Genomic DNA, 15674 nt, shown 5'->3' with positions numbered 1-15674 from the left:
CAGTGGAAAAAGACGCTACAGCGCAGCGGAGTCAGGACGAAGAGGCACAGCTGGACGGACTGTGAAATACGCGTGTGTGAGAATAAATCCTGTTTTATATCATAGTTTTTGTAAAAAAAAAAAAAACGTTAATATTTGTATTTCTTAAACATATTTTAGGCCTGAAAACAAGTTTTCATGTTTTGTTTCATTCTATAGTACAATATTGCATTGTAAAATAATAGTAAAAATAAAGATATCTACTTCGCGGATTTCACTTATCGCGGGTTATTTTTGGAACGCAACCCCCGCGATAAACGAGGGTTCACTGTATTTACTGTATGTATTCCCCTCCTTTTTTACCCTTTTCTCCTGGGAATCCCTGGTCTCCCACTTCTCCTTTGAATCCAACTTCTCCAATACCACCCTTTAGACCTAGAGATGTATTCAAAAACAGTGTATTTTGATTGTCAGTTATCTGAATACAGACACATCTTACTCTCATAAAAACATAAAAACACATGCTGTCTTTTATACATTAATGCGCACACACACACACACACACACACATACATACATACACAAACTCTTACGGACTATCACATTGTATGTACACACCCGGGAAGCCAGGGACACCTTGCAATCCTCTCTCTCCCTTCTGTCCATCGATACCTGGAAGGCCAGGTTGTCCCTGTAATATACAAAGTTACATGAGGGGCTGAAGACTGAACAGGAGGCAAGTTAATAAGTGTTTCTCTCAGAAGCTTACTCCTGCTCAATTCACAGTCCAAAAGTGTGCTTTGCAGCATTAAAACAGCACCAACATGCATCAGCTATCTCTCATCAGAATTAACTAGTGTACAACATGTTCAACTTAGGTCATAGAGAAAAGCCTCATGACATACAGAAAGTCCAGGAAATCCAGGGTCACCCTTCTGTCCGTATTCTCCCTGGACACCAGGATTACCCTGGTCTCCTTTTTCTCCTTTTTGGCCATTTCTGCCTGGCACTCCAGCAGGCCCTGGTGTTCCGCCAGGTCCTGTTTGATAAAATAAAAGGGACACGTAATAAAACACATAATGTATTTTTGTTGGAAACAGATTTCACATGTAATAGTGGCACTATACTGGACTACATTACACTACATGACCAATCCTCATACACATAATACTGGCACGTTATGTTTATGCCATACCTGTTTCTCCAGGTTGTCCTGTTTCACCCCTGTCTCCTTTAGGGCCCTCAAGAGAAACCCCTGGGAACCCCCTCTCTCCTGGCTCACCCTGTGGTCCCTGTAAACCTTGAAGTCCTTTGTCGCCTTTGATACCAGGAACACCTGGAAGACCTGAAGTGCCAGGAATGCCAGGACTACCTTTGTCACCTGGAGAGAGACAGAGAAAGCCACATGATGAAACTCTGTTTGGCTACAGAGACTGAGGGATCATATTAACCACTGACAGAGGGCTCTAACCTTTGATACCAAGCACCCCAGGAGGCCCAGGGAAACCTCGGCCAGGTAAACCTGCAGAGAAGGAAAGATTAAGTTTCTGGCAGTTTCTGTAATGTTTGGACTGGTAATGAAAGGCCCACAGAAATAAAAGGTACAGTTACAATTTATCGACAAAGAAGTAATTTCTTGAAGTGTACTCTCCTCCATGTACCCCTGACACTAACCTGGGTCTCCTCTCTCTCCTGCAGATCCAGGGATGCCATCCACTCCAGGCTCTCCTTTCTCTCCAGAAGGACCAGGAGGTCCCTGCAAGCCACCTTCACCTGGAACAGATAACATTTGCATATTTTACTTTACTGTGTTTTTTCTTGCAAAACTAAATAGGCAGTTGAAGTTGGGCAGGTGTTTGAATCATCTCTGTATCAGATCCGTGTGCCATTTCCTGAGCTGTCATAGGTGGTTATGAAAAAACATGGCCACTAATCTTGAAAGTTTCTTCAAATTTTCTGCAGCAATGGGTTTCTAGTGAAATCTGATGTGAGAAAAAAGCCAAGCAGATGCAGAATGACTATTTATTTTATGATTTCACTGGCTAGTTACCACAGTTTGAGAGTTTTAAGTTGTGCTAATTGTGTCTAGACTATCCTTCCTGATTTGTTTTGTTTCCATCTGAGTCATTCTAGTCTCCCTGGATTTTTTGATAACTTGTTTACAAGACACACAAGACTAAGACTGCCTTTGCAAAATTAATGATGTATCAGACCTTTAACAAATTAATGGGTTATTGCTGTCATATAAATGTGGGAATTTGTCTGCGTAGCTGATTAAATAGTGTTACTTGGTACTGTTACTTACCAGGCAGACCATCACTGCCAGGTTCTCCTTGAGACCCTGGCAACCCAGGGGTACCCTTCTCACCTGGTCTACCTGGCTGACCTGTACGATGCACCAAAGTAAGAACTCACATGTAACACAAATAACACTCACAAATAACAACATGAATGATTACTTGACAAATAGGGTGAATGCAAGAACATAGACTGAAATATAACCTGTATATCCAATGCTTCCTATTTCGCCCTTGGCTCCTTGCAGTCCTGGCTTGCCAGGCATACCCTCATGACCCCTCAGACCCTTCTCTCCCTGTGATCCTGGGAATCCTGCTTGGCCTTTCTCACCCTGTAGAAGTTGAGGAATGGAGAGGAATGCTGAGTAAAGACAGATAGATGCTGAGGATTATTGCAAAGAGCAAATGGAATAAGACCTTAGACTTCATACAGTCTTTATATAGTTTATGGTCTCTGCCTGTCTTCATAGAACCAGTATTATAAACCATGACAATTACCACAGCTAGTGGATTACCTTTTCTCCAGGAGGTCCTGGGAACCCAATGCCTGGCTCACCCGCTGTTCCCTTTTCTCCTTTCTCCCCATTTGTGCCTCTGAAGCCAGGATGTCCCGGTGTACCAATATCTCCTTTAGTACCTTTTGGACCAACCGGACCTGCACAAAGACACAAACAAGCAGACAAAACTCAGATATTTAGAAGAATGTTTCTGTAGAATGTTTGAATACGCACCAAATGTTTGGCATTTCCATAATGCATGTTTTATGTGTTTTATTTATGCGTTCTTACCTGGTATTCCCATTTCTCCGACACTGCCTTTCTGTCCTGGGTGTCCCAGGCTGCCAGGCTCTCCAGGAAAACCACGGTCTCCTTTCTCACCTGAGACACATCATCAGTTTGAAAAATGAATATCTACATACCTACACTATTTTCCTTCCATTTTTATCGAGTGACAAAGCAGAGTTGAATGCTTTGTAGGTGTTCAAATCTTTGGCTGATTCCGATCACTACCATTCTTATATTCTACATTCTTATAGTGTCAAGGTGGGCACTTCCGATAAGTGGCAGTTCAATATCTGACCAAATGTGAACTATGGTCACAATATGGAGTTATGGTGCTGAATAACAGTCAGAAAATATTATGATGTCCCAGTGAAGTTGACCTTTAATCTTTTGCATAAAAAGATAAAAGAATGTCATCACTTCATCATTTTATCCTATCAGATATTTGTGTCAAATTTTGACAAAATATGAATTGAATTCTTGAATTCTTGAAAGTCACAAAGGTCTTGTACCTTGACCTTTGACCACCAAATTCTATTCAGTTCATCCTTGAGTCCAGATGTAATAAAATTCCCCCAGATGTTCCAGGGATATTGTTTTCAGAATGAGATGAGCGGCTGGACAAATGAACCCGAAAACATAATTCCTTGGGTTGTTGTTGGTATGGAGGGAATAAATATATATATCTAAATATTTTTTTTACTTACCCTTTCAGGGCCTTAATAAAAAACAAAGATGATTGCTATGTGAAATGTACATTGTTTACAGCATTATAAAATGCTGTTTCAGGTGGTCACCTGATTTTCCAGGTAATCCAGGCTCTCCATCTTTGCCTGGTAGTCCAGGGTCTCCAGGAAGTCCACGGACGCCCGTATGCCCAGTCTTTCCAGGCGTGCCTGACAGAAAAATGGAATTAAAAACCTCAGTAATATATGTCACAAAGGTGGGGTTGGTAAGTGTAGAAATGTTCTTTGTTATGTATGTTGATTACCTCCAGTCCTGGTCAGCCTACCTGCCTGTTTACCTACATACCTGCCTACCCATTCACACACTACCTGTGCCCTCAATGCACATTAACATTCGAGCATTGTGTTTATGTATTTCACAAAAGAGGTTTTGGAGATATGCATGAACATAAGTGTGGTGGATTTTTTTCAGTTCAGGCTTGTTCAAATTGTAGCCGCTCTTGCTTGTTTCTTCAACTTTACCAACCCTAGCTATAAACTGTGTCAATACATAGTATTACCAATGGACCTGTTTGCAACAAACTCCACTGCATATACTTTTACTGAGTCAAAGGAAGAAGGAATTTTTTATATACCTCTGTCTCCGGTGTCTCCCTTCTCCCCCTTCATATGTTCCATTTCAACATCGCTCATGTTCCCAGGAGGTCCCTGGAGACCTGTTTCTCCCCTTTCTCCTTTAGGTCCAGGCTGTCCTATATCACCTCTGGGTCCAGAAGCACCAGGATCACCTGAGAAAAATGGTGGGAAATAGAAATTATTATTGTTATACAATACAAAAATAAAATCAAAAGTGTATGAGTTAGACAGAAGAAAGCTAGAACTCAACAATCAGCTTTCACAAATCAGTCTTCCTCACCTCTGAGACCAGGAGAACCAGGTGTACCAGGCGGTCCAGGAAAACCTGGCACTCCCGGTGTCCCCATAACACCCATTTCACCTTTAGGACCTGACATACAAAGACACACACACACAGTGAGGTACATACTGTACTCCAGAAATCATAACTACTTCTGTTCCACGTTTCCACATGCCATTAATTAAAATGCTGCCAATGAAACTCAAGAATACCTCATATATTTTTCACATTTTACACTGAACAAATTAAATTTTAAAATTTTGATATTGAAATTACATCAGATGACAAAGGCATTTCTTATAAAATCTGTTTGTCAGTCTCACCTTCGTTTCCAATCTGTCCATTCCTGCCAGGTAAGCCTGGTGGCCCAGGCAATCCTTTATTACCTGGGAATCCTGGAAACCCAGAAGCTCCCTTATCTCCCTTTGGCCCTGGCATATCCAGACCAGGAGGACCTGGATAGCCCTTTTCTCCCTTCACACCTTCCCTACCTGTTCAACATGCATGCATACAAATATATTTGTACACAACACAACAAGATTTTTAACTTGTCACAGGTGTTAAACATTACAAAATAAATATAAATTAATATATAATAAAATATTAATAAATTTTACAATCTCTGTGTCTACTCAAGTGAAGCAACTAAATGGAATCCAACCTTTGTTAGTATCATTACTTATGCCAGTGCTTTTTTTCTTGGACCTGTCAAAATTCCTTATGTAAAAAAGATGTTTAGATCTTGAGATGCTGAATTTGTGCTCACCAAATGGTCCAGGCTCTCCAGGTGGTCCTTGTGGTCCAGGTCCTCCTGGAAAGCCTTTTCCAGGAGCTCCTGGTAAGCCAACCAGTCCAGGAGGTCCTGGGGGTCCCATGTCACCTAATTTTAAAGATCAAAGAAAAACAATGTTGTATTTGGTGTAGAAGATAGATAAAGATTCACTACAGAATTGTTGTGTCCTGCTGCACCTTTTATTCCCTGAGGTCCTGGTGCTCCTGTCTCGCCATCTCTACCAGGAACACCAGCTGGTCCTATGTTACCCTTCTCTCCCGGGAAGCCAGTAATTCCAGGGTTGCCCTGTGAACCTTTTGGGCCTGGAAGACCCCGTCCTGGTTCACCCTGCAAAGTGCGCGATTAAGCACTGATCTCCATCTCAGATATGTCAATAGTGACAAACTAGCGCAGGTTTTTTAGATTTGATTTTAAAAGGAGTTCAAAATTCCCAGTTTAACATAAAATGGATTGTATAACAATAGCACTGTAGGACCAGTCCACTCTAATATCCTCTAATGTTCCTAAACTAAGTCATCTCAAATACATATTAGAATGTAGCATCTAAAGAAAGATACATAATTGATACCAAAACTTTAGAAATTTTGCACAGAAGACATCAAAACACGAATCATTAATTGAAATACATATGCAGAAAAATACACACTTTCTGTCCAGGTGGACCAGGTTGTCCAGTCAACCCATCCTGTCCAGATCTCCCTGGCTCTCCAGGTAATCCTGGCGCTCCTGGAATTCCACTGATTCCTACAAACATGGATAAAACACTATTTTATTTAGCTCATTTGCATGCATTTTATGGAACTGCACTGCACATGATGTATCCAATGACAATCCATGGAGAGAAGGAATGAATTTAACATGGAGTAACTTACCTTTAGGACCAGTTGGGCCGGGAAATCCAATTCCAGATGATCCTTGTTCACCCTTCTGTCCAGGGAAACCTGGCAACCCTGGTTCTCCTGGCTGGCCTGTATCACCTGCAGCCAACACCAGCATGATATTAAACAGGACCAGTCCTCAACAATCTTCACTTGTGTGTAAAATTCACAATATATGCTTATTGTTTTTGTAATTACATGAAGATACCCTGCTCCTCCACAATTTTAATATTATTATACTTAGCAAAGACTAGATTAAGTTCACAAATTAATCTTCAAGAGGCAAATCAAAGTATAAATGCTGACTGTGGTGTTTCTCACCTTGAAGTCCAGGTCTTCCAGTTTCTCCTTGAACACCAGGTACTCCGGGAGGTCCAGGAGAGCTCACACCTTTACCTGGCTCACCTTTTGCACCTTTTGAACCCAAGATAAATGTTATTAATAAAATAATGTACAGTAGGTGTGTGTATGCAGTATCAAAGTGTTTTTACTGTGTTTCAGATGTATTGTTTTCAGAGGGTTTATTTGTCTTCTCGCTGACTATCGCAGTGCATGTTTTTACAGCATCTGTGGGTCTGTGTAGAGCTCATGCTTACCAGGTGGCCCGGGAACTCCAGGAGTTCCTGGTCTCCCCTGACTGCCCTTCTCGCCAGCCTCTCCTGGTCGACCAAAGCCTGGTAGACCAGGTGGACCCCTCTCCCCTGGAGGTCCAGTAAGACCAGGGTCCCCAGATGATCCACGCTCACCCTTAATGCCCTCTTTAGCCTGAGATCACGATTAGAGAATGGATTGTTTTTTAGATTCATAATAATCTAAAAACCCAAAGAGTGAACACAAGAATAACTGCTAAAAAGAAGAAAAACATTTGAAAAAATAAATTCAGAGGTTTTGATATTTTGGGATGGTGCAACCAGCTGTACAAACAGCACTGACATATCATCCCCTTATAAGGTTGATACAGCAAAAACATTGGCAAACATGTCAGAATTCATATGGAACCATGTTTTGAGCCACCCAATGAGTGTAAGCCCCGTACAATATCCACTAAAAAACAGTCCAGTACTCTCCTTCTAGCTCTATTTTTGCTCCCCTATAACTCATAGGGAAATATCTAGGTCTTTAGAACCACTGTAGAAACATGGCAGTGCAACATGGTGGACTCGCTCTGTCTGTAGATATAAAAGGCTGATCATAAGATAAAGATAATACAAAGTTTCTTAATTTCAGGCAACTGTATATAAAAGAAAATATAATTACAAATATTATATGCCATTTCTGCCAATAGATGGCCCTAAATCCTACACACTGGATCTTTAAATGAAACATATCACACACACTTACTGGTTCTCCTTTGGGGCCAGGGATACCTGCGATGCCATCTCTACCTGGCTGTCCATCCAGCCCTGGCTTCCCTGGTGATCCAGGAAGACCAGGCAGACCTATGTCCCCTTTCAGACCAGGAGCTATGAAAATGTCCCCTGGCTCCCCAACAGCACCAGGGGCTCCCATCAACCCAGGAATACCTGGAGAACCCTGCGCATAGGTAAAAAATATATAGAAACTACATATCTTTTTCTTGTTCCATTTTCCAAAATGAAATGAAATGAGCTATACACAGTGAAAACATTCAGCTCGGGTCTTGTCTTAAGTGTCTCAAACATTAATCTACTCACAGATCTTCCAGGTTGTCCAGGAGAGCCAGACTGACCTTTATCTCCCTTGCTACCAACTGGCCCAGGAGGTCCTGCCAGATGAAAATGGGCAAACATCTTTAGCTCAGTCAGTACTCATCATGGATACTCAATGGGTGTCAATACACATGAAGATAATATCCAGTTGGCTGTGTTTGGACAATAACAACTGTCAACAGGTGAGGTCAAAAGACATTCAAATACTCAAATATTTAGAAAAAACAACTTCAGGGGCTATGGGCTATTTCACCAGCAGTTTTGTGATCAGACACCACTATTTCTTTGAACGTGAGCACTGTACACTCACCTCGTTCTCCTTTAAGACCCTGGGGGCCAGGTAATCCAGGTGGGCTGAGACCTTCACAGCTAACACACGTATCTCCCTTGTCACCTGATAAACGATAAAGAAACATCGAATATAATGAACGTAATTGTCCTTAATGTGTAGTCCATTAGCGTTATTTATGCATGTGTTACATGTGCCCACAAAAGGTATCACTACATCTCAGAGAAAGACACAGAATGTAAATGAATTAATTCAGTGATGGCTTGCACTGATTGTAGACATCCACACCTTTCTGTCCCACTTCTCCTTGTAATCCTGGAGGTCCAGGGGGGCCAGGAGCTCCTTTCACAATGTCACATTCATCAGGGTCGGCTGTGCATGTAATATCCCAAACACACACACACACACACACACACACAATGTTGTTAAAACATTTGTGGATACATACTTTATGTAAGTTTCCCATGATGTCATTTTTTGAAACGACTGGAATATTGAAAGATTAGGCATACGCGGCAGTCCAGGTGGTCCGGGGGGTCCAGGAATGCCTGGTTGTCCTGGAGGTCCAATGAGAGACTCTCCTTCTAAACCTCTGTCTCCTCTCTCACCCATGTCTCCCTTCTGACCCCTCTCTCCCCGAGGTCCTTCAATGTGTCGACCTGAAGTACAAGACAAAACAAGCCAGTTTGTGCATCATTTAGGTTAGCGTGTGTCTCACTGACACATACAGCTTTAATGCAGTGTTGAAATATTGCGTTATTTTACCTGGTGGACCTGCCTCTCCCTGAGGACCAGGAAAACCTGTGGATTAACAAGACATCATAAAGGAAAGAAAAATATGTATCATGGGAACTGAGTCAAGGTAGGCTTTTATGCGCGTGCGTGCGTGTCAATATATAAACATGAACATTTACCTTTTTCTCCATTTAAGCCTGGGAGACCACGAGGGCCAGGAGGACCAGGGGCCCCGCTAGCCTAAAATTGAATAATTACAAAGGTTAATGATGCATGTCCTTTTTTAAGATTAAGTTTAAAATTTATTACACTGATCTACCTAAACTCACATCAGTTGAATGTTCACATCCTTACCTGTCACCTCTCCCACTACTGCTGCGAATTATTTATGTTTAACTTTAAGTGTTCACATTTTGTCAAAGTCTCACTGTCTCAGTGGCTATAATAGATTCTTGCGAGGGACAGATTTACAGAACAGTCAAAATCAAAGCAGTTTAAAGGAGGAAAACCAGGCAGCCATTGCCCTCTCTTGTTCAATGTTTCCATTCTGTTGACCACCATCCAGCATCACTAATTTATGTGCTCTGTTGCACTTTAACTACTCAATAGTGATGTCACAGAGTACTGACATCCTGAAGTGCTCTTGTACATCACTGTAGGGAGGTGAGAAGATTAACAAATAGAAGTCAGGGAAAACATTGGGTGTGTTCAGTCGCTCTTTAAGACTTTAAATCTGGATCCAACATTTCGTATAATGCAGCTCAGGAGCATCTTTTGTTAGAGCCTTTATTCTTGGTAAATACCCACATCTTTTAGAAGTAGTTTGTATTGCAGGGCTTTTTGTTAAAAATTGTAGCCTCCAAACCCAAACCAACGATAGCTGGGATATTAGAAATACTCTAAGCAGGATTTTTCCTCCTTTATTTAATCAAATTTGTTTAACCGTCATGTTATAGTTTCTGTAAATTATATCTCCCTGCAAGATCTCTGAATAGTGTTACAAAGCCTTCTCCACATTGCCAGGATACGAAAACATATACAAAAGTAAAATCACCATCCTAAAGTGTTAAAGTTCTTAAATTTAATATGCTGTCGCATTTTAACTGAATTATGTTCGGTGACATCTGCTGGTAGTTTCCTTTGCAGCTGATGGGAAAGAGAGCAAGTGAGCAAAAGAGATTTATAGAAGTAGATGGAAAAGAGAGGAGAGACATCACTTACATAACCTGGTGGTCCTCTTTCTCCCTTTTCACCCTGAAACAAGACAGAGAATTTAGTGTGTCTGACCCAAAATACCTCTGGGATTATAGTTTCAGATTAAAACCTTGATTATGAGCAGAATAAATACAGTTACTGACCTGAGAACCAGGATATCCTGGAGTTCCAGGAAAGCCTTTTTCTCCCTGTATGAAAGGTATGTATGTACATTAGCAATAAATATTTCACACTATAGAAGCAACAGTTGGACAGTAGAGTGCAGAAGGTGCATAATTCAGAAAGCTATAGTCACCTTTGGCCCATCTTCTCCATCTTTGCCAGGTTTACCCTAAAATAACAGAGACAATAATTTTGATTAGTTTTGCTGTCGCTCTGAACAATAATACAACTACACAGTATTGAATCTGTATGTGCTCAAATTGGCACACAAGCTTGTTTTCCACATTACACTCAAACTGTTGACAAATCTGCATAAAAACCTTACTAATGCTGAAATTCTTTCTTTATTTATTAGACCATTATATCTTCCCATAGAGACGTATTTTTGTCACTTACTCTTTGTCCAGGCGGGCCGGGATCACCTTTCACATCAGTTTGGTACGGGAGGCAATAGCCCTGTAAGGGAATTCGATTGTCTCAAAAAGCACAAAGCTGAACTAAAAGATAACAAACAACCTGTGTGCCCAGCAATGTAAGACAGACAGCTCAACATTTGAAAGAAACACACTAACTTTATCTCCTTTGTCTCCTGGAAATCCTCTGCTACCCTTTAGGAATAGAAAACAAAAGTACATTCAGGAAATAACACAAGTCATATTTTACACATAACACTGAGCAGTTGTGATAAATCTAGAAAAAGCAGTGAGTGAGTACCGGTGGTCCAGGTACTTGCACTGTGGTATGTCCTTCCGCTTCCTGTGATGGAGGTCCAGGAGGGCCAGGTGGGCCACGAAATCCCCGCTCACCCTGCAGGGAAACCACAGCAATTAAAATAAGAATAAAAATTACCTAAAAAATGCATTCTCACAAAGCTGACAGGGCTATTATTCCTAAGTCATGAAATGTTGTCATTTTGAAGATGCATAAAATAACCAAATTTTAAATTATTTATGCACGACAGGAGTTTTCTCAGTACAGCTTAACATCACGGCTCAGTGACAGCACTGATGAGGCAATAACAGAGTAATGTCTTGGTCCACGATCACAACAAGGTAACATCATTCAACATTTTTTTACAAGTCAATTAACACTGAGGCACTGGAGAAAGCAACAATCTCAAAATAATACCTGATCAAATTCATCAGAGTAATGTATTGAATTCATTGCGCAAATGCTCACCTTTTCTCCCTTCTCACTCACAAAAGCCAGTTTGTCACCCTGCAGGCAAGTAAAAAGTTTCCATGACATTTCAGCAATGTGATCAAGTCAGGGGGTCAGAGGTTTGTGGATTTTGGTTTAAAAATGTAAAATCTTGATGCATAATTTGTCTCACCTTCTCTCCGGGAGGACCAGGGGGACCAGGATCTCCCTGTCAAGCATTTATTTAAATAGTCAAACAAAAAACTGATAATATCAGTACTGCATTTGACTGTTGAACATTGACAAGTCATCCACCAGTGTCTGCCAGGTTTACAAACCTACAGAGATTAGACCTTCTAAATTGTGCTCTTTCCAAATTGCTGTTATATTTAATGATAACCTTGTGTCTCAGTATAACCAATATTCCTTGGCTTAATGACTGTTAGATGACGTATAGTCTGTCACTGCAGAAGTAACTCACTTTGGGTCCTGAATAACCACGAGGTCCTGGAGGTCCACTGGGTCCAGGAGGTCCACTTGGTCCCTGGGAGAGAAAGACGTATTCGAAAAGAACTTAAATTCAGGTTACACTCAAAATCACTAACATGCTTGTTCATGAACACAGACACAGAACATACAGGAGATCCAGGTATGCCAGGGAACCCTTTGTCTCCTTTCAGGGGAATAATCCCAATCACACCACCAGGGTCACCCTGTAGGAAAAAGAACAAAAATTTAATTGTTTGGTAGCAGACCTTCATACCTGAAGATGGGGCATTTCTGTGGTGTCTGAGAAACACATTATGCATTTTACACATTAATATGTTGACACTTCATAAATTTCAGCTGACCTTTGTTCCAGGAAGTCCTGGGATGCCCTGAAAAGAGAAGAGAAGACAGCAGTAAGGTACAACGTAACAATTGAATTTGGTCAGTGAAGAGGTGACTGTTTGTCATTCGAGTCAAGGATGCTTACAGGAGGTCCTTGAAGACCAGGAAAGCCGGGAGTGCCGTCCCTCCCTCTGTCTCCCTGAAACGCGCAAACAACAAAGTCAGGAGGTACAAATGGTGTTAAGGTTATGCCACAAAAGAATATGTCAAGTGTGTACATTCATAAAAGTTCAAAATATAGTAGAACTTTTAGAAGTGGCTTACTTTAGTCCCATTGCATCCTGGGATACCTGGTGAACCTGGTGGGCCATCGTTTCCATTAATGCCCTGGGAGTGGGAGTGCACAAAGAGACAATCTGAAACCATCTGCAGTTACACAGCAACAAAGTCTCCCCGGGTTTATATAATTTGTTACTTTCAGCAACATTCTGTTTGTTATGAGGTGAAGAGACAAAAAAACTCACTGGTAGCCCAGGGTTTCCTGGGAAGCCTGGTAGACCGGGAGGACCCTATAAGATCACAATCATATCAACAATACTGTTCTCATGACAATACCAAAACTACAAATTAAACAAGACAAGACAAGACAATTTTATTTATATAACCCTCATATCTTACCACACCAAGTATGCCATGCCATAATTTTAATGGATAGTTACTTACCCGCACTCCTTTCAGTCCAGGGGCCCCAGGTGCACCAACATCTCCCTAAGAGAAATAAATGACAGAAGTTAAGTCAACCTAAAGTTATTTGAGGTCATTCATTCATTCATTATTCATATTCACACTGACCTTGGAGCCCATTGGCCCTGGAGGCCCTTCAGGTCCCTGCATCCCTGGGAATCCCATATTACCTTGAAGACCTGGAAATCCACGCTCACCCTGTGAAGCACAGACTGTCAGTTTGATGGACAAATCAACAGAAATCTTGATGTCAACTGAAATTAGAAAAAAACAATTTCACAACAGATTTCAAAACAGCTTGATTCTGACATTGATTTAATAAATTTATTAGACGTGAGTTTAACACCCAAATAACATTTAGTGGGAATACAGAATGTAAAGTGTCAAATGGAATTGGGACTACGAAGACTAAGTAACTGGATGTGCATCTATTTTTGTACTAATATTACTGCATTTCTAGCCTAATTTTTAAACATTATATCATATCAAAGCAAACTTCCAAATGATATTTTTCATCCTTTGTCTGCTTTTCCTCAAGTTCACAAACAGTACATGTCACAGCTGCATACCGTTATTTGAAAAACTGACTACATTGCATTCAAATGCATTAATAAGACTCACATGATTGTTGTTTTTTAATGTTGTTTATGTGTAGTGTTTTGAAAATAATAAAAACAAATATTAGTCCCGATAAATCTGTGCCCCTTGCGGTTGACCCAGAAAGATTCCTGTGTTCTTATTTCTTCTGTCTGCCACTAGATGGCAGCACTGCTTCATGAAAAGGTTCATGCTCACGTGATTGCCCTGCCTGAGCTGCCAAACATCATAGAGTCATGCGTGAAACTGGGCAGTACATAAAAAAAAGAGAGCCATGCTGAAACTTTTTAGACTAATCTTGATTCCATGACCACAACACACCTGACTCCCATCAGTCAAGAGAAACATTTCGAACCATGGGAATCATGGTAGGGTTTCCAAGGCAACATCAGGAAGTGATATCATTGCAAATGAAGCTCACAGGAGATTTTCGGACGGCTGTTTGGGGCCTTTCAGCAACTTTCCAAACACAGAAGTGCTTTGAATCCACAGTGGATTGGCCGGGCGCCACTGAACACAGTCAGTACATCTGTTGTTGTCGGGTGAGCTGAATGTTTGGCTACTGTTGCTCTAAGAATGAGCCATAAAAGGCCAGACTGTTCCACTAAGAGGATAGATAACACTCTGCAGTCGTCTGATATAACTGAGCCAATAATACACATGTACACTCAAACAGCAGGAGTTGCAGTGAAAAATAAATGTACTTTAAAGTGTTGCCTCTCAACATTTTATAATTTTTTCTTTTTTCTTTTTCTTTCTTTAATCTTTATGCAACTTAGAGGTTCAAAAAATCAACCCACAATTCACTTGAAAAAGTTCTTATCATGTTAATCATCAAGCCATAAAATGCACAGGGGCATTTAAGTTTTTCTGACAGAGATTTCTAGAATATTGAATATTGAGAAAATATGCAGCTGGTTCTGACTTGATCAAGATATACCAGGCTCCTGCCACAAAGATAGTGCATAAAATATCACTATAAAATAGTGATTAGTGATTTGTTGACAGTAAGAATGATAAACAATATGACCAGACTGTTTTGAGGTTTTCACCAGTAAATATATAATAAAACAGAGGAGGGGCTGTGCTCTCTTTTGCTTTTGTCTTTTACTTTTACCCAAGTCAGTTTCAGGTCAGTGATTAACACTCATGGTGGAGTGTTGACAGCTCAAAGGTTCATAGCCAGTTCGAGGCTAGTGTCCCCCCACCGCCCCAAACTCATACACCTGTATGTTGGAGCTTCTCCCTGTATGATGGGAATAAGACCTTCAGCCCAGCTGTGTCCTGACATACTTTAATTCAAACTGATCTTTGTTCTTGTCCTGGTTCAGACCCAACTCCAGTCTGTCCCACTGAGCTGAGCCTATTACTGAGAACATAAGAAGCACTGTCACGTTGCTTCGGCCTAGTGCAAACATTAAGACAGAGATTGGTGAATCTCGATCTCACCTTTGCTCCTTTCACACCACTGCAGTCACATTTTCCACATGATGACCCACAACCCTGAGGATGAAGAGAAAACATGAGAATAAACATTAGATGTAACAAAAACATTCAGAAAGCACACACTGACCACAAAATCAAACAAACACATGAAGAAGAGCAAAAATGAAGACAATGTTTGCCAGCTGGACAGAATAACCAGCACCTGCTGAGGGTCACTTGATGTCAGTCATCAGATGTGTAACATACGCTACAAACTCTTCATTCTTTTATAACATGTCAGTGTCCTGCCAGATGGCTCACAGATATCCCACTGACACTGTAAATCACTGTGGTGACTGCTGGACAGACTTACGCTATGTTTTCATGTAATCCTGCTGATCTATCTCACAGATGAACATTTATAAATTACAAATAAGCAAATTCTGATTTAAAAACAGAGACGAGTTAAAGGATGAATCAACAATTCACTACCTCTCATCCACTGTAAACACGCATC

The 15674-nt window shown here is 40.9% G+C and overlaps 1 protein-coding gene across 1 annotated transcript in view; it reads right to left on the bottom strand.

The window, feature by feature from the left end:
* col4a1 (collagen, type IV, alpha 1) overlaps window positions 1–15674 on the bottom strand; it is a 36024-nt gene that overhangs the window by 3752 nt on the left and 16598 nt on the right. Inside the window, exons 2-45 of the mRNA XM_046403265.1 lie at window positions 15182–15235; window positions 13244–13333; window positions 13115–13159; window positions 12916–12960; window positions 12716–12778; window positions 12537–12590; window positions 12412–12438; window positions 12199–12273; window positions 12042–12104; window positions 11754–11789; window positions 11600–11638; window positions 11135–11227; window positions 10993–11028; window positions 10817–10876; window positions 10554–10589; window positions 10402–10446; window positions 10265–10297; window positions 9223–9283; window positions 9074–9109; window positions 8821–8967; window positions 8597–8680; window positions 8330–8413; window positions 8005–8075; window positions 7673–7864; window positions 6928–7096; window positions 6653–6745; window positions 6326–6430; window positions 6100–6197; window positions 5630–5780; window positions 5427–5540; window positions 4984–5151; window positions 4661–4750; window positions 4380–4532; window positions 3856–3954; window positions 3065–3154; window positions 2792–2931; window positions 2482–2608; window positions 2285–2365; window positions 1654–1752; window positions 1451–1501; window positions 1175–1360; window positions 885–1018; window positions 598–670; window positions 343–414 (exon numbers count right to left, since the gene is read on the bottom strand). Coding sequence (XP_046259221.1) covers window positions 343–414; window positions 598–670; window positions 885–1018; window positions 1175–1360; window positions 1451–1501; window positions 1654–1752; window positions 2285–2365; window positions 2482–2608; window positions 2792–2931; window positions 3065–3154; window positions 3856–3954; window positions 4380–4532; window positions 4661–4750; window positions 4984–5151; window positions 5427–5540; window positions 5630–5780; window positions 6100–6197; window positions 6326–6430; window positions 6653–6745; window positions 6928–7096; window positions 7673–7864; window positions 8005–8075; window positions 8330–8413; window positions 8597–8680; window positions 8821–8967; window positions 9074–9109; window positions 9223–9283; window positions 10265–10297; window positions 10402–10446; window positions 10554–10589; window positions 10817–10876; window positions 10993–11028; window positions 11135–11227; window positions 11600–11638; window positions 11754–11789; window positions 12042–12104; window positions 12199–12273; window positions 12412–12438; window positions 12537–12590; window positions 12716–12778; window positions 12916–12960; window positions 13115–13159; window positions 13244–13333; window positions 15182–15235 — 3862 coding nt within the window. The remainder of the gene's footprint in view (window positions 1–342; window positions 415–597; window positions 671–884; window positions 1019–1174; window positions 1361–1450; window positions 1502–1653; window positions 1753–2284; window positions 2366–2481; window positions 2609–2791; window positions 2932–3064; window positions 3155–3855; window positions 3955–4379; window positions 4533–4660; window positions 4751–4983; window positions 5152–5426; window positions 5541–5629; window positions 5781–6099; window positions 6198–6325; window positions 6431–6652; window positions 6746–6927; window positions 7097–7672; window positions 7865–8004; window positions 8076–8329; window positions 8414–8596; window positions 8681–8820; window positions 8968–9073; window positions 9110–9222; window positions 9284–10264; window positions 10298–10401; window positions 10447–10553; window positions 10590–10816; window positions 10877–10992; window positions 11029–11134; window positions 11228–11599; window positions 11639–11753; window positions 11790–12041; window positions 12105–12198; window positions 12274–12411; window positions 12439–12536; window positions 12591–12715; window positions 12779–12915; window positions 12961–13114; window positions 13160–13243; window positions 13334–15181; window positions 15236–15674) is intronic.

This window comes from Scatophagus argus, chromosome 11, assembly GCF_020382885.2.
Source record: "Scatophagus argus isolate fScaArg1 chromosome 11, fScaArg1.pri, whole genome shotgun sequence".
Taxonomy (NCBI): Eukaryota; Metazoa; Chordata; class Actinopteri; family Scatophagidae; genus Scatophagus; species Scatophagus argus.
Note: the sequence above shows the minus strand (reverse complement) of the source record. Positions and strands in the feature narration are given on the sequence as shown.